Consider the following 24636-nt stretch of genomic DNA (forward strand, 5'->3'; position numbering starts at 1 on the left):
ACCCATAAGTTTACAGCTACAAATTACCAGAAGACACTGATTTGAGAATGGCTGGTTGTGTCTCAATTTTGACACCTCTCAGAAAACTCAAGATCTCAGCAGTATAGAAACTTGCCTGAAATCACATCCACAAAATTACCTAGTTTCACCTTGGGTGTCTGAACTACAGTTATTCTATTTTGATTTTCAAGTGCATTTCTTTCCTTAATGACCAAAGAAAATGTCACCATTAATGATTTTAATGCTTTTCTAGATATGAGGAGATGCAAGAATTTGGGCTCATAAAATATCCTCCTGAAAATATCTAACCATCTGAAGGCCTGTTCTGCTAGTTTTCCCAGAGCACAGAGGATCTCATTCCTGATTTCCATCCTGAATTCCTTTTAGGGTGTGTTGGAGGTCAGTGACTACAGCAGCTTGTGATTTAACCTAAGCAGAGTTAAATGGCAAGTGTTAACATGATCCAATCCTGGTAAAGGCAGATGGCAAGTGCCCTCATGATCATAAATTTGACCATGGCTTGGCACAACCATTTCATCTCGTGGTGCTAGGAATGTTTATCCCTAGGTCAGGTGAGGATTTCTTTGATAGGCCACTTAATGTGCTATTATGGGACTAGGCCTTATTAACAGTAGCAACATCTCTGGGCCACCTGTTTTACTAGTCTGTTATGGTCCAGAAAAAGAGCCCCTCTTGTTGTGTTTTCCCATATCAAGAGTTACAATATTGCAATAATTGGTCTCATACAGAAGTATATATCTGATCTACTGCTTCAAATCTCCTAGTTATTATTTTATCTGAGGCTTAGTTACACATTTGATAATGCAAGAAACAACAATGTTGTAAAACAAGCAAATTGCAAATAATATAGTTAGCAGTATTAGTAAGATCATAAGTAAGAATTTAAGTCAAGAACTTCCACTAGATGCAGCCCAGTATATCCCCAGGTCATCTGACTTTGTCCTGTACCCATCCCTATCTTCAAGGAAGGTGTTATACAGGCATAATTTATAAGGCACCCAGCCAAGTTATCGAGTGTTATTAGGTTGGTTATCCTGAGTATAGTTGTTTTTCTTTTTTTTCCCCCCAGTGTAAGGAAGCCTTTAAACTTAAATCTCCATACCCTGGTGTTAACCATATAAGTACTTTTCATAATTGAGGGAGGTTATATTCTTTGGCTGAAATTTTGCTTGTTGCCTTGGTTGAGCTTGAATGATTTTATAAGAAAATTCATCTTTATGGCCAGGCTCAGAGCAAGCACTATTAATTGGCCAGGTGAGGGCTCCCACCTCACAATATCAATAGTGACCTAAAGAGAACTATAATTTATTTTTTCTAGAATAAATTTTCTAAGGGCTATCTAGTTAGAGCCTTGGAATGATGGGGAAACCCACCAAGGTAACACACAATACTAGATATAGGTAATTGACCATAAACCTAACAATTGGATTATTTCATAAGCCAATGTGTGAGCAATTATCACAGTAATTGGTATACAGGCCTGGTCCAGTGTCTTGGGTCATCTGTCTACCTCAGATATCTTCTTCTTCTCATCCTGGTCTGGTAATTTCTTCTCCATCTGAGTATTGTTTTAAGGTGAGCAGTCCTCTACAGGCCAGCCCAGTGCAGGGGCTCTTTCTGACTGGTAATTAATGCAAAAGTCAATTTCCTTTAGCTTTTACTGGGCATGGTCTAGTTAAGAGTACCTGATAAAGGGCCCTTCCATCCAGGTTGGAGATAGTTTTTTAAGTCATGTCTGTTCCAGTATGTATAATCCCTACTTGCAGGTCATGGGACATCTGATCTTCATCCAAGGATAGATTACTGAGCTTTAGAAACAAACCTAGAATGTCCTTTTAATAGTTCAATTAAACTTTGCAACAATATAACATAACAGCAAGGAATGATCTGGGAATTGAGTCTTAGTAAACACAGACCTCAATTAACAAAACTAGAATTTAATATCCACTGAAATATAATCCTTTTCTCTCTAAGGTTACCTTCCTCCTTCATTTTTATCAAATATAACCAAATCAAGATTAATTTGTCCTCAAGTTAAGTCTAATTATTTGATCATATAGACTCTTTTAAATTGGCTGTGCTGGAACTTTTCATAAGGAGTCTTTGGCTAAAATGTTAATAAGGTCTCCTAGGGCCAAGAAAGCCACATTAAGGGCTTGTCACAGGTTTTGCCTTACAGGTTTAGGTGAATTGCTTTCTTTTCAAGGAACTTAAAATACCTTGAGATTCCTATGCCTGTTAGGAGGTGACCTATCTATCTTACTTTCTTTCTTTCTTTTCTTTCTTTTCTTTCTTTCTTTTCTTTCTTTTCTTTCTTTCTTCCTTTCTTCCTTTCTTCCTTTCTTCCTTTCTTTCTTTCTTTCTTTCTTTCTTTCTTTCTTTCTTTCTTTCTTTCTTTCTTTCTTTCTTTCTTTTGAGTGAAGGTAGATTTATTCAGAGAGATACATTGAAAGGCAAGAGAAAGGCCACGAGGTGTGGGAGTTAGGTGCTCAGATAAAAAGTAGGTACACAATCCACAGACAGAATGTGGGTCGTCTCTGAAGAAAGAGAGAGAGAGGGGTGGCCAGGAGGTGATCTTAACTTATCTGATAAAGCTACTGATAACCTAAAACCTTCCAGCCTCTGGAGGGATCAGATAGAGAGAAAAGATAACTGTTCCAAGTCTGCTTACATAGGTATAATTTGCCAAATTGCTATGAGTCATAATTAGCTTAAGGAAAAGGGTTTCTTTATATCTGGAAAATACAGATTAAAAGCCAGTAATATTTCAGGCAAAACCAAAAATTAAAACCGTATCCATCAGCTTACTGAGTCCCAAGTAACTAATCCTTTTTTTTTTGTTGTTGTTAATAGTTTTATGAAATCAGAGTTTCCATCAGATTTTCAAATTTCTTACCCGGTTCAGTTCAGTGCTATAATCTGAAACTTATTAGAAAATACCCCTAAAGAGAAAACATTTTGCAAAGGCATCAGAACAAAACAATAACTGTCTATAAGTGACAAAAGGCTTAAAAACATGGATAAACACCTAGTTACACTGTAATTGATAAAGAAACCTGGATACAATAACCAGAATTATGGCTAATAACATTTCAGAGATACCAGATTATAGAGATTTCATATAATTTCTAGAATATCTACATTACTAACATTTTTCATACAATATAACCTAAGAAGATTTATTATTCATTTGACAATACTTCCCATGTAATTTAACATGTCAAATGAAATTTACTAGTTTGAAATCTCTCTTTGGGATATTTCAGGGGCCCTCTGAAGCATCCCAAGGTTATCTGGAGGTCAAAAGAATGCTGATTAAAATTTGATATGTAGGAAGCTTGTTAAAAAGTTTCAAAACACCTGGTCAAATAAAAGCATAGGTCACCGTGAAACAAAACTTATTCAATAACAATAAAATATTTAAAAGATAAATACAGAACAGATCACTTAAGGGGTAAAAGAAACTTTACAATCTGTTACTAAAGGCAGATTAATATTTTAAGAAAACTTTGTCCTCTTAACAGAGAGAGAGAAAACTAAATCTAGTCTTGTACCAGCTTACTTCTAAAATTAATTTACTTGATTAATTTTATTCTGAATTTAGCCAATCCTGACCACATATAAAACTCTTTTCTCATTTGTATTTGTTACTTATAAGAATATTATACCATATTATTTTTCTTGGTGACAAATTTGTAACAGATATGACAAGGTCTTGTTGGACTTCTATTAAACCTAAGTACAATGAAAGTTTTATTCTTAACATTAATGAATCTAAAGATATGTCTATATTAGTCAAACCAATAAGCTTATGCTAACTTCAACTACCAAATTTCTATTAAGTACTGAATATTTTCTAGATCACATGAACCAGATTTTCATTCTAGCTAATTTCTTTTATATTCCTGAGTATTTATATAAGCAATTAATTTTCTTTAAGCTAATCAAATAGAGCTCTTTTACAAATTAATTTTGGCAATGCCACATATCTACAATACACATATAGGTACGTACAAACACATAAACACAGAGACCTTATAGTTCCTATCCCAAAATTCTAGCCATGAATCAGATACAACAATATAAGACTCATCAGTTAAAAGAGGTTGAATTCAAATTGGGTTTCTGGCAGATGGAACAAATCAAAGTTGCCTGTCTAGATAGCTAAACATTTTTACTAAATTCTATGAAAGGCAGTTAAGATTTCTGTTTATCCTTGACAAGCCAAGTTCCAAATTATTTTCCCCCTTTTTCAAAATTTGCATTCCAGAGGTTTAACAGTGGTTGAGTCATTAGTACCCCCTTAATTCCCACTGCTGGGACAGAAGTTTCTGATAGTGTTCCCAATTTACAGTTCAGAACTGAGTATGTCACTCCAGTATCCACTAGAAAGGCCACTATAATTAAGACCTCACTGTCAGTTGTACCTGAGGCTCTTGGGTGGCAATTGTTATAAGGGTCTTTAACATGGATAAGAGTCCAGGGCCCCCTCAATCATTACCTTCCTCATCTATGGTTCCTTGGGTGGCCATTAGTTTGGAAGGTGCTTATTCTTTCTCTTTTCTTTCTTTTATTTTAATTTTGGGCAATTCTTTCTCCAGTGTCCCTTCTCTTTGCAATAGGCAAAACTCAATAAAAAATGTTTAAATAAATAAATGAAAGAATGAATAAATAAATATTTTTAATTTAATAAATACAAAAAATAAACTACAAATATAAAACCATAAAAATAAAATAGACAGACTGATTAATAGTCATGGATGTCTTTTTCTTATCTCCCATTTACTGTTTGGGCTTTTGTTTACTAAAGGCCCCCAGGTGAGTTGTTATCACAACAATAACTAGCTTCCTGCTTCTTTCTTCTCCTGCATTATAAATCTTGAAGGCAATTTCCAGCAGTTCCCCAGGATTCCTGGCTACCACTTCTTTAACCTTATTTAATTTGCACCTTATATCACCTGAGCTTTGGTTTGTGAAAGTCATATTTACCATGTGTACATTTTCAGGATCATCAGGATTTAGGGTAGTGTACTTTTGATAGGACTGACAGATCCATTCCAAAAAGGCAGATGAGTTTTCTGTTGGTTCTTGGTTTAGGGCTTGTATCTTGTTAAAGCTAGCCTATTTTGGGAAGCCTTTTCTGAGGCCAGCTAGGACACATTGTCTATGGTGGGCATTTGCATGTTCCATTGATTTAGACATTGGGCCTCCTTCTGAGTGGCCTCTAAAACCATTAATTTTTTCAGTTACTTGTTAGACCAGTCATTCAAGATCTTACCCAATGGGCTATTGGATGAAATAGATGTTACACACCCCCCTTAGTAACTTATTTCAAATACAAAATACAAATACAGATTTCAGATTATAATATCAGGCTTTTGTCGGTAGATGAAAGCACAAACTTACAAATGACAAGCTAAAACAAATTCAAATTCCAAACTTACAAATCAAATTCTACTTTTGCTTCCAAGTTCTCTTAGACAGAGATCTCCATTACAGATGGCTACCCATTTCAAATCCAAGTTCAAATTCAGTGGGGAGGGTATAGCTCAAGTGGTAGAGTGCATGCTTAGCATGCATGAGGTCCTGGGTTCAATCCCCATTATCTCCATTAAAGATAAATTAATAAACAAAAAAACAAACAAGCAAACTTAATTACCTCCCCTCCACCAAAAAAAAAAAAAAAAAAAGATAAAAAAATATTTTTAAAAAGAAGAAAAAAAAATAAAATTCAAACAGGAGTTCCCCAGTGTGAGATCAGGGGGCCTCAACCATCACTGGGAAATTTACCCTAGGCCTGCCGATCAGATGTGATGGTTCAGGAGAAATAGAGCCATCTTCCTCCAAGGAGTTAGTTTGGGTGACTGCAGTCCATTGATGGGTGGAAGGGAAGAGATGAAAGGATCCCCAGAGCAAAATATTCTCTGGCAGCTGCTGGGCCCTATTCCCTGTTGTCCCTCTTGTCTGAAAAGAGGAGCAATCATTCAAGCCTTGTTGGACTGGCAGCAAGGTGGAACCTAAAATCTCTCTTAGACAAGAGGGTGGTTTAAACTGCACATTGGGCACCAAGAATTCTGTTAAGTGTAAAATCTAGAGCAATCAATATATGGTGCAAGACACATGTGTAATTTATTTTTTTTTTGTAGCCACATTTTAAAAAGATAAAAAATTAGGTAAACTTAATTTCATAATACTCTTTATTTGACCAATGTACCCAAAGTGTTATCAATAAATATGTAATCAATATATAAAATATTAATATTATATTATGTTTACTGTTTTTGCACTGTCTTCAAAAATGGTGTTTATTTTAACTTTATGCACATGTCAATTTAGACACAAAATTTTCATTAAAGTGAAATAAATGGAAAATAATCCTCCCAAAATAGTAAAGTGGATAATATTTACAGTGCTTCAGTTTTAACATTTAAATTAACTAAAATTAAATCAAATTTAAAACTCAGTTCTTCCATTGCCCTAACCATATGTAGTTGGTGGCTACCATATTGGACAGTAGATCTAGAAGTGTGAGTAATTATGAATATAAAACTATGGGGAGCATTAATATTTACTCTCAGTACACATGAGGCATTATGTGTAAGAAGGGGTCAGAGAGTAGACACATAAATGTAGTAGAGTAGTAAATACTTTTTTCACTCAACCATGTATTTGTGAGATTTTCCATGTTGTATGGGATATTAGTGTGTTCTTTCTCATTTCTGTGTTGAATTGAACTATGTAAAGACCCCCACAATGTATTTATCCATTATATAATAAATATATATTTGGGTTGGTTTTGGATTGGGGCTATAGCAAACAGACTTGCTATGTGCACTCTTGTTTGTGTACTTTGGTGATAGGTTAGTACCAGAATTTTGGTTTTCAATCTTGGATATGTTGAAAACAGGAGACTCACCTATCCTATTATTTCATATGCAGGAACCTTGGATAAGCATAAGGAGTTAGAGGACCTCGTGGCAAAGTTCCTGAATGTAGAAGCTGCTATGGTCTTCGGGATGGGATTTGCAACTAACTCAATGAATATCCCTGCATTAGTTGGAAAGGTGAGACTTTGTTAATATAATTGTCTTCAGCTGTGCTATTCCTAAGAGGTATAACTCTGAGCAGGTCCTTTGTTAGAAGAATGACTGAGAAGTTTCTTTTTCTAGGAAAACCTGATTCGATGTTCAGCTTTTTGACTACATATACCAGCTTAATACAGCAAATTTATTCATTGTGATGTTCTGGTTACAGAATTGCAGCCCTAAAAGTGAGTCAGAATTCATCTTTAGTGACAGTTTAAGCAAAACTAATTAAATTTGTAGGCTCCTGAGTCACCACTTGCAATGTAGTAAATGCTTATTAAGCATTTATTTTGACAAAACACTTTGCTCTGTTGTTCATTAACTTATTCATTCAATATATCACTTATTGAAAACCTATTATGTCCTCATATGAGGCAAGATACAGGGCATACAAAGATGAACGAGACCTTTGCCCTGTAAATTCATTCAGTTTACTGTCTCATGGGAGAAGCAACACACCAAATAACATAGGATGAATACCACGATAAAGGTATGCACATAAATGAGGAAGGACAAAAGAGTTGACTGCTAACTCTTCTTGAGAAAGGCTGAGATGCCTGTGCAAAGTAAGACATGAGAACAGAATGTATTACTCATCTGTTTCAAAAAGTAAGTTATTTACTCAAGACAAAGAAGAGGGAGTAGTGTGTGTAAAGCCCTGAAGTTTGGGAGAATCAGAACATGGGAGAGTGGATGAAGAGACCAGAAACAAGAGCTGGTACTAAATTGTAAACAGCCTTGTAGTGTAAATCATGCTAGAGTGTTTGAGATTCTTCTAGAGATAAATGGAGAGTCGGTTGGTTCATTTTAAATGAGCAAGTATCATAATCAAGTTTATGTTTTAAAAAATCAGATTCATGACAACCAAGTACAATATGTGATCTTTGGTCAGATTCTGCACTAAAAAATGGAAGTAAAGAATACATCTATAAAATGCATTAAGATGTTTTTATGACAGTTGGAAAAATATGAATTTGAGTTGTATATTTGATGATAATATTTTATGAATGTTTAATTTCCAGGGTGTGATAATTGCATTGTGATGTAGGAGGATATCCCTGTTCCTAGTAGATTCGTGCTAAAGAGTTTCAGGGTGAGGTATCACGATGTTTATAAGTAACTCAAATGTTTACATATATATAATATATAAATGCACACACAATGTTTGGAGTAACGAGATTTAGGATTTTGCTGGCCCTTGTCTCAAAAACTTCAAACTTGTCACGTGTGAAATTTCTAATATAAGGGAGAACTCAAGATTCTGGCTGGCCACAAAAGACAAATGTCTTTTTTTTTTTTTTTTTACATATATCAGCATTTTTAGTGTGCTTGGGCAACCTCATAATATAGAAATCTTTAAATTAATAAAGAAAAATAATTTTACAAATAGGAATTTATAAGCAGTAAATTAGATTGACCTTTTCTCCTTGCCTCAGACTGAACTGCCATCCATACTTGTGCAAATGCAAAGTTTTTAACTGTAAAGCAATGATGCTTCTAAGTAGATGTTAATACAGTGGAGAATGAGAATCAGAAAACAAGAGCTTGAAATTTTTTACAGAAAAGATCCCTGTGTCCTAGTAAGAATATCCCAAAATCATCCCAAATAATCCAACGTGGGAATGAAAATCCACAGCAAATCAACATACCAAAAAATATGTTAGTTCTCCAGCAAGCTGTCAATTCTTTAGATGCTGCTCCGTGCTTAACCAAGACCTTGAATGACCTTCTCTGCTGAAAATTTTATGTATATATTTCAAAAGGATGCTGTCCTTTAAGAGAATCCCCATCTCCATCAACTGATTGCTCTAGAGGTTTTATCCACATAGACACCAGTTGAACTCTTGGCCTTTTAAAATTAAAGAGGGTTTGGGGAATCTGTGTTAGGCATCTTGAAGTGTCTTCCTGCTCCCATATATTTTCCCTTCACTTTATTTATCGGCCTATTTTGTGTGCTTCTTTTCTCTACACAGGGGTGCCTCATTTTAAGTGATGAGTTAAACCACGCATCTCTTGTGCTTGGGGCCCGCCTCTCAGGTGCAACCATAAGGATCTTCAAACACAACAGTGAGTATCAATGTCTTTATCCAACATGTACCGCTTACTCTTAGATGAAAGTAAAGATGGTTGATGGAGCTCTGTCCTTGCTCTTCAAATTGTTTACATTCACTACGGGCTTGTTAACCTCTGGTGACCGGGGACAAATAGTTGAAATGCATTCAACACTCAGATTGCTAAGGGTAACCCAAAAGCATTAGTGTTGCTGTTATTAGGGATCTTGTGACATGACCTCGGAGGACATGACTGATCTTAGGCTGTGTGTAATTATCAGCAGTGTAATGTGCTTCCTGTTTTGTAACCCTGTCTTGAGAAAGTTTGAAGACTTACATTTTATGTACTAGTCAGGGAAAAAGTAATTTATTCCTCAGCATAAACACTTCCTTTTACTATCCCCCCACCACACACACTATCAAGTCAACTTCGTTGATGTGCCCTTTCAGGCTCCAGGTTGTGAGGCTCGGTGCTGAGGTCAGGGTGGCATGGGAAGTACTAGGAAATACTTAGAAGGAGGTGCTGGTGGACACCTGAGATCTCCCGTCCAGCTCTGTGCCTGATTTGTTGCATCACCTTGTGTAGATCCTTTCATCTTTCTTGTACTTAGTTTTCCATCTGTGAAATGAGAGGGTTGAACTATATGATGTGTAAGGATCCATCTAGTTCAAAGTTCCTGATTCTAACTCTTTATTTCTGTCATCAGAACTCCCCCTTCACTCTGTGTACATGCACGTGTACACATGCACACACATGCACACACACACGTTTCCTCTCTCTTCCTTCTCACCACTTTCTCTCCTGCTTTCCCTTTCCCTCTGCTTTTCCTTGTTCCTCTTCATCGGTTCTCCTTGTTCTCCAAGGAGGTAACAAAGATTGAAGTAAAGAGAAGAAAACAAAGAAGTGAGGGAGAAGGATTGTTCCAGTTCTGTCATATCACCTCACAGAAATCTCAGGGCAAGAACAGCTGTCCTTTGGGAGAGGAAAGCAAATGCACAGGAACGTTATAAAGTGAACTACCTTTTCCAGCTTGTAGACTTATTCTAATGAAAAATCTCCTCTCTCACTGAGTGAGGTGAGGACTGGCTATGTGTTTACTGAATCGCTTTCAGCGGCTGTGCAAAGATGAACTCCCTGGAGTGAAGGTCGGGGCCAGGCCCTCTGCAAGAACCACACTTGAGGCCCCTCAGACCTACAGCTCAACTATGACATTTAGCTCAATGTTAATTCAGAATATGTTGGCTCCATTTCTTTCTTTTTTTTTTTTTAACATTTTTTTATTGAGTAATAGTCATTTTTCAATGTTATGTCAAATTCCAGTGTAGAGCACAATTTTTCAACTATACAAGAACATACATATACTCATTGTCACTTTTTTTTTTTGCTGTGAGCTACCACAAGATCCTGTATACACTTCCCTGTGCTGTACAGTATAATCTTGTCCATCTATTCTACATTTTAAAATCCCAGTCTGTCCCTTCCCACCCCCCACCCCATTGGCAACCACAAGTTTGCACTTTATGTCCATAAGTCTGCCTCTGTTTTGTATTTATTTATTTATTTATTTATTTATTTATTTATTTATTTATTTATTTATTTTTAGATTCCACATATGAGTGATCTCGTATGGTATTTTTCTTCCTCTTTCTGGCTTACCTCACCCAGAATGACATTCTCCAGGAACATCCATGTTGCTGCCAGTGGCATTATGTTGTTGGTTTATGTGGCTGGATAGTATTCCATTGTATAAATATACCACCTCTTCTTTATCCAGTCATCTGTTGTTGGACATCTAGGCTGTTTCCATGTCTTGGCTATTGTAAATAGTGCTGCTATGAACACTGCGGTGCAGGTGTCATTGTGAAGTAGGGTTCCTTCTGGATATATGCCCAGGACCAGGATCCCTGTGTCATATGGCAAGTCTATTACTAATCCCTTGAGGAATCTCCATACTGTTTTCAACAGTGGCTTTCCTTGCTTCCCTCTCCCACTCTTAATGATTTAGATGTCTTCTTTTACAATTTTGTGTTTATTCTATTTGGAATTCAGGGTAGTTATCACCTTTCCAGTTATGAGTTTCTCATTTTGTAGCATCTTGCTTCTTTTCTATTTAGAGTAGATCTGTAAATATTTCTTTTAGCATGGGTTTAGTGTTGCTGAACTCTTTTAGTTTTTGCTTGTCTGTGAAGTTCTTTATCTCTCCTTCTATTCTAAAGGATAGCCTTACTGGATAGAGTATCTGAGGCTGCATCTTGTTTTCATTCAGGACTTTGATATATCTTGCCACTCCCTTCTGGCCTGTAGTGTTTGTGTAGAGAAATCAGCTGAGAGCCTTCTGGGGGTTCCCTTGTAACTCACTCTTCGTTTTTCTCTTGCTGCCTTTAGGATCATTTCTTTATCCTTGACTCTGGCCATCTTGATTATGATATGTCTTGGTGTGGGTCTGCTTGGGTTCTTCCTCTTTGGGACCCTCTGAGCTTCCTGTACTTGGATATCTGATTCCTTCTTTAGGTTTGGGAAGTTTTCAGTCATGATTTCTTCCAATACCTTTTCAATCCCCTTTGTTCTTTCTTCCCCTTCTGGAACCCCTATTATGTGAAGATTAGCACACTTTATATTATCCCATAGGTCCCTTGTGTTGTTTTCATTGTTTCTTTTTTATTTGTTTTTCTCTCAGCTGTTCTGATTGGGTGCTTTCTGCTGTCCTGTCTTCTAGGTCACTTATTCGTTCCTCTGCATTGTCTAGTCTGCTTTGTACAGCCTTTAGATCAGCTCTCATCTCAGCAAATGAGTTTACTAATTCTAGTTGGTTCTTCTTTTTAGCTTCTATTTCATTATTGACATATTTTATATCTCTAAACACTATTTTATTTAGTCCTTTCAGTACTTTGATCACTCCTCTTTTGAAATTTTGATCTAGTAGGCCATCAATGTCTATTTCCTTGATCATGCTTTGAGGGGATATCTCTTGATCCTTTAATTGGGAGTGGTTCCTCTGCTTCTTCATATTGCTTATATCTCTCTGGCTCTGGGGCTGGTGGGCATGTGGGTCACTCCCCCTCCTGATGCTGCAGTCAGATGCTGCACTTGGGTGAGGCAGGTGGGCGGGCACACCCCCTCCCAGCACCATGGTCAGGTGCTGCATTCCTGCCAGGAAGGTGGGTGGCCGCCTGCTCTCTCCCAGAACTGGTCACTCTGCTGCTCTGTGCAGCTGCCCGCTCTGCCTTGGGTTGGCACTCCATAAGCGGGCTCAGGGAAGACCACAGAACAGCCCTGCCCCTGCTCTGTGCCAAATCTCAGCTCCTTGTTTGTCTTGGTGGCATGAGTTCTTTGTGGGAGCAGGGCAGAAAGATCCTATCTACCTTGGGCTGTAAACAAGTCTCAGTCCTGCCTAGGAGGTTGTGGAGCCCCCAGGTGCCGATTCAGGTCTCAGCCCCACCCCAGCCCGGGCACTGCACACAGGAGGAGATGGTGGCTGTGGCTGCGCCCCACCTCTCTTCTCATGAGAAGCACTAGTAATGGCGCTGTGGGTCTGAGGAGACAAAGGCTATGGTGCCCCTCCCCCCAGGGCACACCAGCCCTGTTGCTTTGCTTTTTTCGCAATTTATGGGGGACCAAGGTTGTTCTGCTCCATATCCTCTCCTAGCCATGGTGCACAGCACCCTGCAGTCCCCTGGGGCTGCCTCATTGCACCTGCCCCAGTCCTCTGCCTGGCTCAGGCAGCCTGTCCTGGCCCCCAGCTGCTGGCTTGCATCTTTGTGCCCATTTATCTTAACTCTGTCAGTCAAGGGGTGCTGGGGGCAGATCTGAGCCTTGGATGCTCCCTCTCCATCCAGTTGGCCTCTCCGTTGGAGGGGGGAGACCCAGTGAATAAGCGCTATTCCTCTTTTGCAACTTCCTTCCCGTGGGACCAGTTCTGCACTGTTTTGTTTTTTCTTCTTTCTTTTTTCCTTTTCTCCTACCAGATTTTTGGTGTCTTTGTCTTTCGAAGAGGGCGATGTTCTGTCGGAGTTCGACAGGTGCTCTGGTTGGCTGAATGGGTCCATAGATATAAGTTTTGGTGTATTTGTGGGAGAGGGTGAGCTACGAGCATCCTTCTACTCCACCATCTTGCTTCTCTATTAGTTGGTTCCATTTCATAATTTTGCATCAAACACTCAGTCTTGGCTTTAGTCTTTGTTAAGTCAAGTTCAGTTCCTCCAATTCTGTTTCATTTATCACCAGTTGTCACAACCAGGTTCAAATTACTTTTATGGTGTTGGGAGTAGACATCTTTTAGGGGTTCAGGAAGTGAATTTGTTAGGAGATGAAGGAAAATGCTTTTGATATTAGTATAATGTGCTATGCCTTTTTGATTCTTTGGCGCATACAATTGGTGATCAAAGATTCTGTCTACTTGAGGAAGGATAAATGGAATAGTTGATAATTATTCAACTGTAGTTCCATCCATAGATATGGTTAAATGTGATAATCTCTCTTTTGGAGGGAGACATCTATCAGTGTCAACCTCTCATTTATTCACCCCATTCTACTGAAAGCAGTGGAATGCCATTACTCTAGATGCACCATAGAAACATCTAGGGAATATCTATGAATGATCAATGACTTGACTCCCCTCCAGACCAACTGAATCCAAATATCTGGTTGGGACCAAGGCAGCTGTATTTCTTCAAAGCTTCCCATGTGATTCTGACACATAATGAGGGATATAAGCCCTAGAAACTTATCTTCTAATCTTATTTTTTCTAGCCTGACCCTGGAACTTGCCAGAATGCCCTGAGATATATCAGCAGACACACATTGTCATATTAACTATCCTCCCTCTTCCTCTGACCTTGAGGAGCACTCTTACACTCTTGGCCTAAAGTTGGCAAAGGGAATCACAAAATGCAGAAAGTATTTTGAGCCAAAACTTGTTGAGCATATATTGAACACTTCTTCTCATTTAGGCACTTTGTTAGACCTTTGGAGAACTATAAAAATGATAGGATAATACCTTAGATAACTGAGAGTCTATTTGGAGAAGCAGATATATACAAAGGTAATTATCATGGATTGAAGTTGAAAAGGGCCATGATGACATTAGGCAGTAGTTAAGAGTAAAGGCTTTGACCACCATACCTTTTCACACCCACTGTAATAGCTAAAATGCAAAAGATGACAAAATCAAATATTGGCAAAGATATAGAACAACTAGAACTCTCACCCATTCCTGGAGTGTAAATGCCACAACTTCTTTGGAAAACTCTTTGGCAAACTCTTACAAAGCTAAACATACCCCTATACAATGACCCAGAAATCTAACTGATCAGAATTTCTAAGAGAAATGAAAGCATATGTCCACACACACACACAAAAGGCTTGTACAAGAATGTTCATAGCAGCTTTATTCATAATAGGTCAAATCTGGAAATAACCTAAATATTAACAGGAGAATAGAAAAAAATTATGCATTATTCATATAATAGAATACAATTATAAAGAAAAAAGGAATGAACTACTGATACACACAACATGGATGACACTCAACATTTTAAATGAAATAAACCACATACAAAAGAGTGTATGAGTTTGTTTATGGAAAACTCAGAAACAGATAAGACTATTCTATGGTGATATAAATCAAAACAATACACACTTCTTGTAGGGGAGGAAATTGGTCAGAAGAGGCATGAAAAACTTTCTGGAATGAAAAGAATTTGATATTTTGCCTGGATTGATGCTTACTTTCTTATTAAAATTCACTGAATTCTATACTTAAGATCTGCACAGTTCCTTGTAAATAAATTTTCTTTAAACGTTGATTATCATATAGCATATATAAATTTTAAAACAGTTGTTTGGTATTTTAAAGAGTTATACACTTTAACCCAAGTACATGGTCCTAGGCAAATTACTTAACCTTCATGCATCTCTGTTAACTAATTCCAAAAAATGAGGATAATTATGATGACTTAGTCATGGTATGTTGGAGGAGGCACTTAGCATATACCTAGTTATGGAAACTACTATATTGTTTGTACCTGCTCTGTTACTATGATTATTATTCCCCTCATCATTCTCATCACCAGTGCCACTAAAAAAGTAGAAAACATTATGGTGATCCAGAAGGATGCAGAGGTCATGTAATTTTGAAGATTTTATAAAACGGACAGCATCTGCCTAAGACTTTGAAAGATTAAGAGAATTCTAATTAGGGACGAAGGAAAGGACATTTCAAACAGAAGACTAATCTGGAGAGTGCAAAGACAGCAAGACCCCCAGTGTATCCTGAGTGTGGGGCTGAACTACTGGAGAAGAACCTTGAGGCCTTGGCCAGTTAAAGTAAGACCACAAAAACGTGCATACAAGCTAAGATGTATGTACTTCAAGAAGCAGTGAAAGGAGCCTGGGCAGCTCGCTTTGTGCCATGCTGTTCCTTGGAGGAATCCCCTTTGCACAAAGCATTTAGAAGCCCTCCCATCTGTCCAGTGGAGATGAAAACAGAAATACAAGCAGTTTTGAGTTAAGTTAAAACTTTGAACAGTATTGGATAGAAAATACTTTTCTTTATGGTTTGTAAACACTGGTTCACCTCAAAGCAGTTCTTTACACCCTCTAATAGTTCAGGAATGAATTCCAATATGTTGAGGGTTTTCTCACATCACAAAGCACTTCCACAACACCAGCTGGATATCCTACAATTCAGCTCACTTCTGACACTACCTACCTGGTGATAGCATCAGACTCCACAGGTTAAGGGCTCAGTCCCACAAGACTGTCCCCACTTCAGATGCCAATTGCAAGTCCAGGTTGTCACCTGTGCTTCAGACTGACCAGCTAAAAATCAGAGGTTCCCATAACTCCCTCTTTGGGTTTAACTAATATGCCAGAACAGCTCATAGAACTCAGGAAACCAACTGACTTACTGAATTACCAGCTAATTATAAAAGGATGTAACTCAACAACAGCCAGATGGAAGAGATGCCAAGGGCAAGGGAGGTGGGAAATTATGCAGGAGTTGCCAAGCTCTCTCCCTGAATCTCCAGGCTGATGTTTCCCAGACCAGAAGCTCTGTGAACCCCATTCTCTTGGGGCTTTATGAAAGTCCCATCACATGCTCACAGTTGATTAAATCATTGTCCATTGGTAATTGAATTCAATCTCTAACTCCTTACCCCTCTGCAGAGGTTAAGAGATAGGACTGAAAATTCCAACCATCCAATCACAGAGCTGATATCCCTGGCAATCAGTCTCCATCCTCAGGTGCTTTCCAAAAGTCATGTCATTAACATAATAAAAGACACCAATAAAGCTATCATCCCTTTAGCAGCTATGTGCCAGGAAGATTGGAGGAAAACCAAATACATATATTTCTTATTATAAATCACAATATCACACCTTCTCTATCCTGCACTTATTATTATCTATAATTCAGCCCAAATTATACCATTCACTAGTCTTCCTTTGGAGGCTCTATAGAGATGATGATGATAGATAGGTAGATAGTTAGCTAGATGGATGATAGATAGATAGATAAATAGATCAATGATAGGTCAATAGATACAATGATAAATCAAATGGGATGATGTGTTCATAGACAAATTGGGGTAAAAAGTAACTGGGTGTTCTCTGTAGTGTTCTTATTCTTGCAAATTTTGTGATGGATTTAAAATTATTTTAAAATAAAATTTTAATTCCTTAATCCTTTGCTGAAATTACAATCAGGAATTTCATTTTCTCCTCCAGTTTTACAAAGCTCTGAAAGCATTCAGTAACTTATGCCTCATGCTCTTTCTTGGTACCCCCAACTAATCAATAATAGCTCTTATCTATATCTTTATAATAAATGTTAGCTGTGATTATTTTATACCAGCAACTAGCACTTACTGAGAATTTACCCTGTGCCAGATACTGAGCTACTGACCTTCTCTCATGTATCTATTTAACCCTGTGGACAGCCCCATAGATAGGTACTAGTTTATAGATGAGGAGGTTCAGGCTTAAAAATATTGTTTAGTACCTGTCCAAGATCATAACTGCTCACTGGAGCAGCCTGGAACTGAGCTTGTGACTGAGCATATGACTCCTGGAACTGGAGTCACAACACGTAAGGCATCAGTTACTGCTGGCTCCCTTTCGTGCTTTGCTATTCCCAGGATCATACTAAATACCTCCATAGACAACGATACGTTAGTCCTTAATGTATATCCATGCACATTGGAATGATAATGTGGAGATTTTTTCAAGGCTCTGCCGAAGATGTTGCCCTCCTGTGTGTGTGTGAGGCATACAACCAGCCCATGCAGGAGCTAATAACTTGTGAGATGAGTTCTGAAGGATGTCCACCTAAACTGGAATGTTCATAAACATCAGGATTATGGGATTTCACACAACTACACTTGTTCTTTTTTTCCTGAACTTTGCTCCTTCTGTGTCCTCTGCTCACACATTAAGGATACATTCCTCACATTGGGGTAGAAAAGGTCCTATTTTCATGTAGATCAGTACCAGTGGATAGCAGTTTGATATTTAGAGCAACTGTAAATAAGTCACAATTCTGGGCCCTTGCATTTTTGCATTCTGTATGGGAAAAATATACCTGAAGTGTTGTTAAAACTATTCAGACTGTATAATAAACTTTGAATCCAGTGTAAACAGGCTTGCCCAATACTTTCAAGCTATACATCATTTCTCTATTTCCCACCAAATCAGAATGAGGAACTGAGAAGAATAAAAGGAGGAAAATTCTGAAAGGAAATTAAATCAGAACACCCTAAGGCTGTACTCTCTAAAGAAAAGCAGAGGACTCTGAAGCACATTTTTAGCAGAACTTATCACCATGGATTAATCCTTCCTGGATAGTGAATGTGGACAGTTACAATCAGCTCTCCATTTCTGCAGGTTCCATGTGCACCAGATTCAACCATCCACACATAAAAATACTCAGAAAAAAATTCTAGAAAGTTACAAAAAGCAAAACCTTAATTCATCATGTGTTGACAAACGCTGATACATTCACATTGCATGAGGCATTATAAGTAATCTAGCGATGACTTAAAGTAAATCAAAGTAAAGCATGTGGGAGGATATGTATAGGTTACATGCAAACACTTAGCCATTTTGTACAAGGGACTGGAGCATCTGCAGATTTGGTGTCCACAGGGGTTCCTAGTATCCCTCATGGATACTGAGGGACAACTCTACTGAGATCATATCATATCAGAGATCAGCATTCTCTGCTGCCAAGCACTACATCAAGCCCTTTATATAATTAATTCATCTAAATTTAACAAAAATCCAGGTTCATATTTCTCTTCATTGTTCCCACTTATTGAGATAAAACCCCTCCTCAAAGTGATTAAATGACCTCCCTTAAGGGACACACAGATGAAATATGGTGAGATTCAATTTTCAAACTCAAGTCGGTAACTCTGGTCTTTGTTCATTTCCCCCAGGAGCAGATCTAAGACCTAGATGTGAGGGCAAGTCATTTATTTAGGAACGGATCCCAGGACACGCCAGTAGACAAGTAGGGGATGAAGACAGGGAAGGGGAGGCAGCAAATAAAGGGTGTTCTGTGAAGCAAGTTACCATAATAGACAACTGGAGATACAGCCTACTAGGAAATGCTGGGCACCAGTATAAACGTGCCTCAGTGTTATCCCACCTGAGGGGTGGGAGCTGGGGTATTTATCCACCAGTTACCACTTGTGGTTGGTTGAGGGCTGTCCCTACACAGATGGAGTATGCTACCACAGCTAGAAATAAAGCCTTTTGGACAAAGAATGACCTGTCTTAGCAGTAAGGAGCTGGGCTGGGAGGTACAAGTAGGACATGCACAGCTGGGGCTGATGTTTTTATCCACTGGCTGAATCCAGCCACTGCCTGGCCACATGCAGGACCCCGAGAGCTGTGGGTTCTTGTGTGAAAACCAATCTAGTGGGATTGCTTATCCTGTTAGTAACCTAAATTTCCACCCACAAGCTGAAGTTTGGCTTCTGAATTTTTCTGGCTATGTGCTAAGTTCTCCTTGCACTTTCTACAGTTGGCAACTTCAGTGAAATAGCCAATCCTCAGTTTACCCTTATGACTCATCAGTGCCACAAAACAGACTCTCCAGCCATTTCAAAGCACAAGCTAAGAAATCAGCTTCAACCAGGGACCCACAAGTTCATTTTCCTCAATGATTCTGGTGCATTTGAGGAAATGGATATGAACCCCAAGGGGTAACTGGAAGCCTTTGATAAACACATCCTTGGGACTGAGTATATTAGCACACTGCCATCCTAGGACCTCAAACCCTGACTGAGTTTTAACTCTCTGGAAAAGTCAACCTCTTCTTTCAGAGAGTTGGGAAAATTAGAATTGACTTACTCTTTTCCCTGAATCTGTTCACTCTCCTGGTAATTGCATATGATATAGAATCTAGACCAATGTTTCCAGACTTTAAAGTACACGGGCATCACTGTGGTTGGGGTGGGGAGGAGTCTTGTTAAAATGCAGACTCTGATTCAGTAGATCTGGGTGGGGTCTGAGCTTCTGCATTTCTGAGGAGCTCCCAGGTGATGCTGCAGCTGCTTGTGCAGGCAGGACCACACGTGCACTAGGGGGCTGTAGATAATGCCCTCACTCAGGTGAGTCACAAAGGGCTTCTTGAGCTGGCTTCAAAAAGGAGAAGTTTTTTCAGCTAGGAGAGTTGTCATGAGGTCAGAGGACTGGGCAGGCCAAGAATTTTGGGTGATTTGGGAAAAAAAAGTAGAAAGAACAATGATAGAATCTGAAGCATTTGAAGGCAGGGAGGAGGAGGAACAAAGCATGCAGTGTTGGTGGGATCACTCTGAGCCCTACCTCTCTGTGGAATGAGGGCATGGGTGTCATTTGAGTGAAAGGTCAAACCTGTAAACATCCCTTAGACCACTTTTCAAACCATGACCTTTTAGATCTCAAGGTATGACTTGGAGTTCTGAATCATGTTGTTTCCTTTAATAAATACAGCAACTGCCTCTATCTCTTTTAACAATAACAGTCTTGAACCTTTGCTGGAATGAATTTTCATAGGTATTCACTCAGTTTAGCCTCACAACCACAACAAGGCACCTACAGATTATTCCCTTTTTACAGATGAAGAAACAGGAGGCACACACGGAGAGGTGACTTGCTTAGAGTCACAGAGCTGGAAAGAGGCAGAGCTGGGGTTTAAATCAAGGAGGTCTGACCCTAGAGTTCCCATTTCTAAGTGCAATGAACTTTTACCTCCTTTCCACCCACTGCTGTCCCCAGATGGTAGCATGATGCATGCAGGGTGTGGTACCCTCCATCTCCCAGGCAGCTCTCCTGGGTCAGGCAGTCAGGTTAGGTGGGCACAGCCAGGTTCAGTGGTTGTCCTTGCTGCACCTGGACATGAGCCCCTGAGCCCTGGGCTCCCATAGCACCCCTGAATCCTGGCTCACCTCCTACTCTGACCCTGCTCACTCCGGGTCCCAGCTCAGTACTCTGTCTAGTTTCACAGGCCCTACTCTGAGGATCAGAGCCCTCCATGTGACATTGGGCCCAGAGCCTGAGCACACAGGACACTTTGTCCCCATGCATTAGGCTCTGCCTGTTCTTCATCTCGTGTCCTCAAGGCCAGAACTTTCTGGTATGACCCTCTCCACTGGGGAAGCAGGCCCTGCCCCCAGCACCCCCTACTCCCTGCCCAGCCCAGTTCCTCTGCCGCCAGCTGACTTTTGGTTCTTCCAGGAAGGTCACCTTGCTTCTTTTACCTACCAAGGCCCATGTGATAGCTGTCCACATATTTACAGACCCATCCAGAAAACCTGAACCAGAGTATTACCCAAACTGTCTTGTAAGACTTAAGGCATCAAATTTTCAATGCATCAGAAATGCCCTCATTGATCTCATGGAGAAGAGACTCTCTATTTGTGACTTCGAGAAAAATATTTGCTTTGCTTGCCAGAGTTAGCCATTATGATTATGTTTTCCCCCAAAGGCTAAACAAGGGGGAAGTCTCCCTGCAAAACCATCTTAAAAGGAAGAATAATTTACCATCATTCACAGGTATTTGAGTACCGATTGCTTAATGTATCACATGTGGGCTCAATATTGAAGGATGAATTGAGTATCTCAGAGGGAACAGGAGGAACTGGGAAAAGACGGGGAGTTCAGCCCTGACCAGGGGCCCCAGTTCTGGAACGGGGGAAGGGTACTGAGGGGTGGCCAGGAGAGGGGTTCTCAAGTCTCAGCAAAGCTCATTTGCACAAGAGATGAGGAAATAGGCCACCAGGGCTGAATAGACAGTGTTGTTTCTTTGTCGTTACGTTGGTGCAGGTTTTCAGGGTGGGTCTGTACAGGAAAGCAGGAAAGAAGCCATAGCCCTAGTTCTTCTCTTTAGGCAGACACTGAATTACACCGAACCCTCCTTCAGAGAAGACTATGCTTTGTTGTTCACCTGTGTCCTTTTTTCACAGGACAGTTCCTGTAGTTATCCCAGATCCTGGAGGCTTGCTGATATTATCAGAGCTTGCAAATTAGGGACAGGTTGGCAATGTGTAATTGTCACCTAAGCCTGATAGTTGCTTTAGGCACAAACCAGCCTCCCCTGGTATTTAGAAATCCATAATCCAGTTAGCCGTGCCTGTGACAAAACAGGACTACTCTGCACCAGAATGTGGCCTCCACACCAAGTTCCATCACCCACTGTGCCAGTTCAGTCCTCCCCGCATTCACAAGCCAAAGGGACACGCCTTGGTGAGGCAGACTTGGTGGTGAATAATGTTTAAGGCGTTGGTGATACTCACATTTGTGGTGATTACAAGTCCACAGGGTGTCATTATAACTTCATAACAACCTTGTACAGTAGCACTGTGTAGGTGAACCTTGATGGCATCAAATTTATTCTTTTAATTTCCATAGCTCAGAATTGTCTTTATAACCCAAGGAGAAACTGGTTTGTTTGGATTTAAAGGACTTATTTGTTTGCTTTTTATTTTGTGTTTTCTTTATTTTGTTTGTTCTTGTTGTTTGTTTTACAAACCTTCTGGCATTAGTTTGCTTATCAGAAAAAAAATCACCTAATCATTCTTCCCACTTCTCAGTGGTATCATGAGGATTAACAACGTGCAAGGATAAGTGCTTTAATAAGCATCATTATGTAAAAATCAGTTTCAGATGTCAGCATGTGCTTTGCTGAAGCAGCAGACTCTCCTAAGGCCTGCAGAACATAAACCACAATCCCTGGAATCCTATGGGTCTGTAACCCACACACTGTAGAATTATAGAGCAAGGCCCTCAGAACCAGAGAGAAACTACCAGATATTAACATGGGTGGAGATCCCACAGTGGGTGAAGTGATACCTTTCTCTGTCCAGTCTCTGTGAAGAGGTTAGTGAGTTTGTCCCCCATGGGAAAAACAGCTGATTGATTTTCCCTCTGCTCAGAGATCCCAGTATGTGGACACCAGGGGTTTCTGAAGTTCCACTGAAAGCTTTTCCCCAAGGAACTCTCCTTTCACACTGAAAACAATGAGTCCCCTGTCAGAGGGACTGGGGATTCCTCTCATTTCCATTTGCAAAATATGTAAAACACATCAAGGTTATTTGAAGGCTTGTTTTCTGTCCTGCTTTCATTTTAGTTAGTAAGCTTTATTTAAACTCCCAAACTCAACCTCTAATATGTATGTGACTGTTTTGATTGCACAAACAACACAATAATCTCTACATGAACAGATTTTTCAAAACCTTAGTATATTCATTATTAAATGACAACTAATTTAGTTCAGTGGGTTTGCTTTTATTACTTTGGCCCTGGAACCACACTCGTGTTATTTCTGTACAAAATCTTGTAAGTTCCAAGTCTCAGAAGGAAAACTCTTTAAACAGGAATATTTACATTCATCATCTCTTTATTCTGTTCAGAGACTAACAAGCCTGCAGTGGATTATACAGAAGGGAGCTGGTTCCCCCAATCAAATGGGTTTCTTTAACATTTTAGGAACCCAGTCCAAAGCAAATCTTCAGTAAAGATGAAGGTTTATTTTCTCTGAAGTTCTCAAAATGAGAATGCTATTTCCCTGGCTGCCATCTAGTGGTCAATGGTGTAGTGTCACTAAGACACAGCATCTTAGATGAAGACTCAGAAGATATATCTGCCTGCCCTTAAAACTAAAGCCACTAACACAGTTAATTATTATGTGTGTGTGTGTGTGTGTTTATACATATAGTTTTAGGCATGACACAGTTATTCTTTGTCATAATTCCTATTTAGATACAAAAGTGCCATCCCCTTTCCTGTTTCCTGGTCTATAATATTTTCCATGAAAAGACAAGGGATTCACTTATCAAATATCAATTTAGTGCTAATACTGGACATTAGGACTAAGGCTAAAAGGATGACTAACATAAGGTCCCTACCTTCCATGGAGGGAAATGAGTTCAAATAATGAACAGCATGATGAGTGCTTAAAAACAGAATCGATGAGTCATCAAGGACACCAAGAAGGAAGAAAATCTGTTTTATTGGCCAGAAGAGTGTGAGTGGAGGCTTGAGTGGTGTGTGGAGGTTCTCCAGACAGACGAGAGGGGAAGCACATAGGAGCAAGTGCTGGGAGGCTGTGTGCCAGGGAACACTGTGAAACTACATCAGGAAGGTGGCCAGGGGCCAGATCAGGAAGGGCTTTTGATACGGTGTTAAGTAGCTCTTACCATAACCAATGACCTGAAACCTCAGTGGCATCCAACAAATAGCACACGTTTCTCACTCATGACTGCAGAGGGACTGGGCTGACTGTGCCCTTCTTGTCTCTCAGCCTTTCTAGGACCCTCCCAGGACCAGTGGCCTAGTCTGGGAGTGTTCTCTTCATATTACTGGTAGAAATTCAGGAGGAAAGCAGGAGCATGGAAGACCTCTTAAAGCCAAGCTTGGAACTAGCCTGCTCTCCCTTCCCTGGCTTCTATTCACCAAAGCAAGTCATTTGGCTGAACCTACGTCTCAGGCAAGGATACAACCTCCACCCTTTGGTGGGAAGGACTGTGAAGTCACATGCCAGAGGACTGGAATGGGGGGTGTAGGAATTGGGGCTGGGGTGCAGTCTGCTGCAAGTTCTCTCTCAGAAATGCTGGGTTTCAGGTACCCATGGGTTTGTCTAAAATATGGTGAGAAAAATCATTATTTCAACTGAAATAGAGGTGACTTTGAATGATGGACCCAGAAGTCCCAAGACCCCAAACATGCACACTGCAGACACCACCCCACACCAACTTGTTCAGAATCTCTGGAGTGAGCTGGGGAATCCACGTTGTAACTCGTTCCCCAGATGATGACTCATGTTCACGGAAGTGTGAGACCCACTGGCAAGTAAATGACAAAACAAAGAAAAGGACCCTGAAGGAAGTCCCAAAAGGAAAAGCGTGAAAAGGAGAAATGGCTCCCACAAAGGATACTGGGAAGAGCGAGAAGAGGAATAAGAGAAAACCAAGAAAGAGTTTCTCAGACACTAATA

General features: G+C 39.6%; 1 protein-coding gene and 1 long non-coding RNA gene across 2 annotated transcripts in view; one reads left to right on the forward strand and one right to left on the reverse strand.

Annotated features, from left to right (window-relative positions):
• The window catches only part of SPTLC3 (serine palmitoyltransferase long chain base subunit 3), a 136297-nt gene that overhangs the window by 59739 nt on the left and 51922 nt on the right, over positions 1 to 24636 (forward strand). Inside the window, exons 5-6 of the mRNA XM_032461815.1 lie at positions 6961 to 7085; positions 9080 to 9173. Of these exons, the coding sequence (XP_032317706.1) occupies positions 6961 to 7085; positions 9080 to 9173 (219 nt within the window). The remainder of the gene's footprint in view (positions 1 to 6960; positions 7086 to 9079; positions 9174 to 24636) is intronic.
• On the reverse strand, positions 1488 to 24588 carry LOC116657947. The gene is made up of 3 exons (XR_004313126.1): positions 24578 to 24588; positions 19250 to 19252; positions 1488 to 1560 (listed from the first exon to the last, which is right to left on the reverse strand). It is a non-coding gene; the product is annotated as an uncharacterized LOC116657947 (long non-coding RNA).

This window comes from Camelus ferus, chromosome 19, assembly GCF_009834535.1.
Source record: "Camelus ferus isolate YT-003-E chromosome 19, BCGSAC_Cfer_1.0, whole genome shotgun sequence".
Lineage (NCBI taxonomy): Eukaryota > Metazoa > Chordata > Mammalia > Artiodactyla > Camelidae > Camelus > Camelus ferus.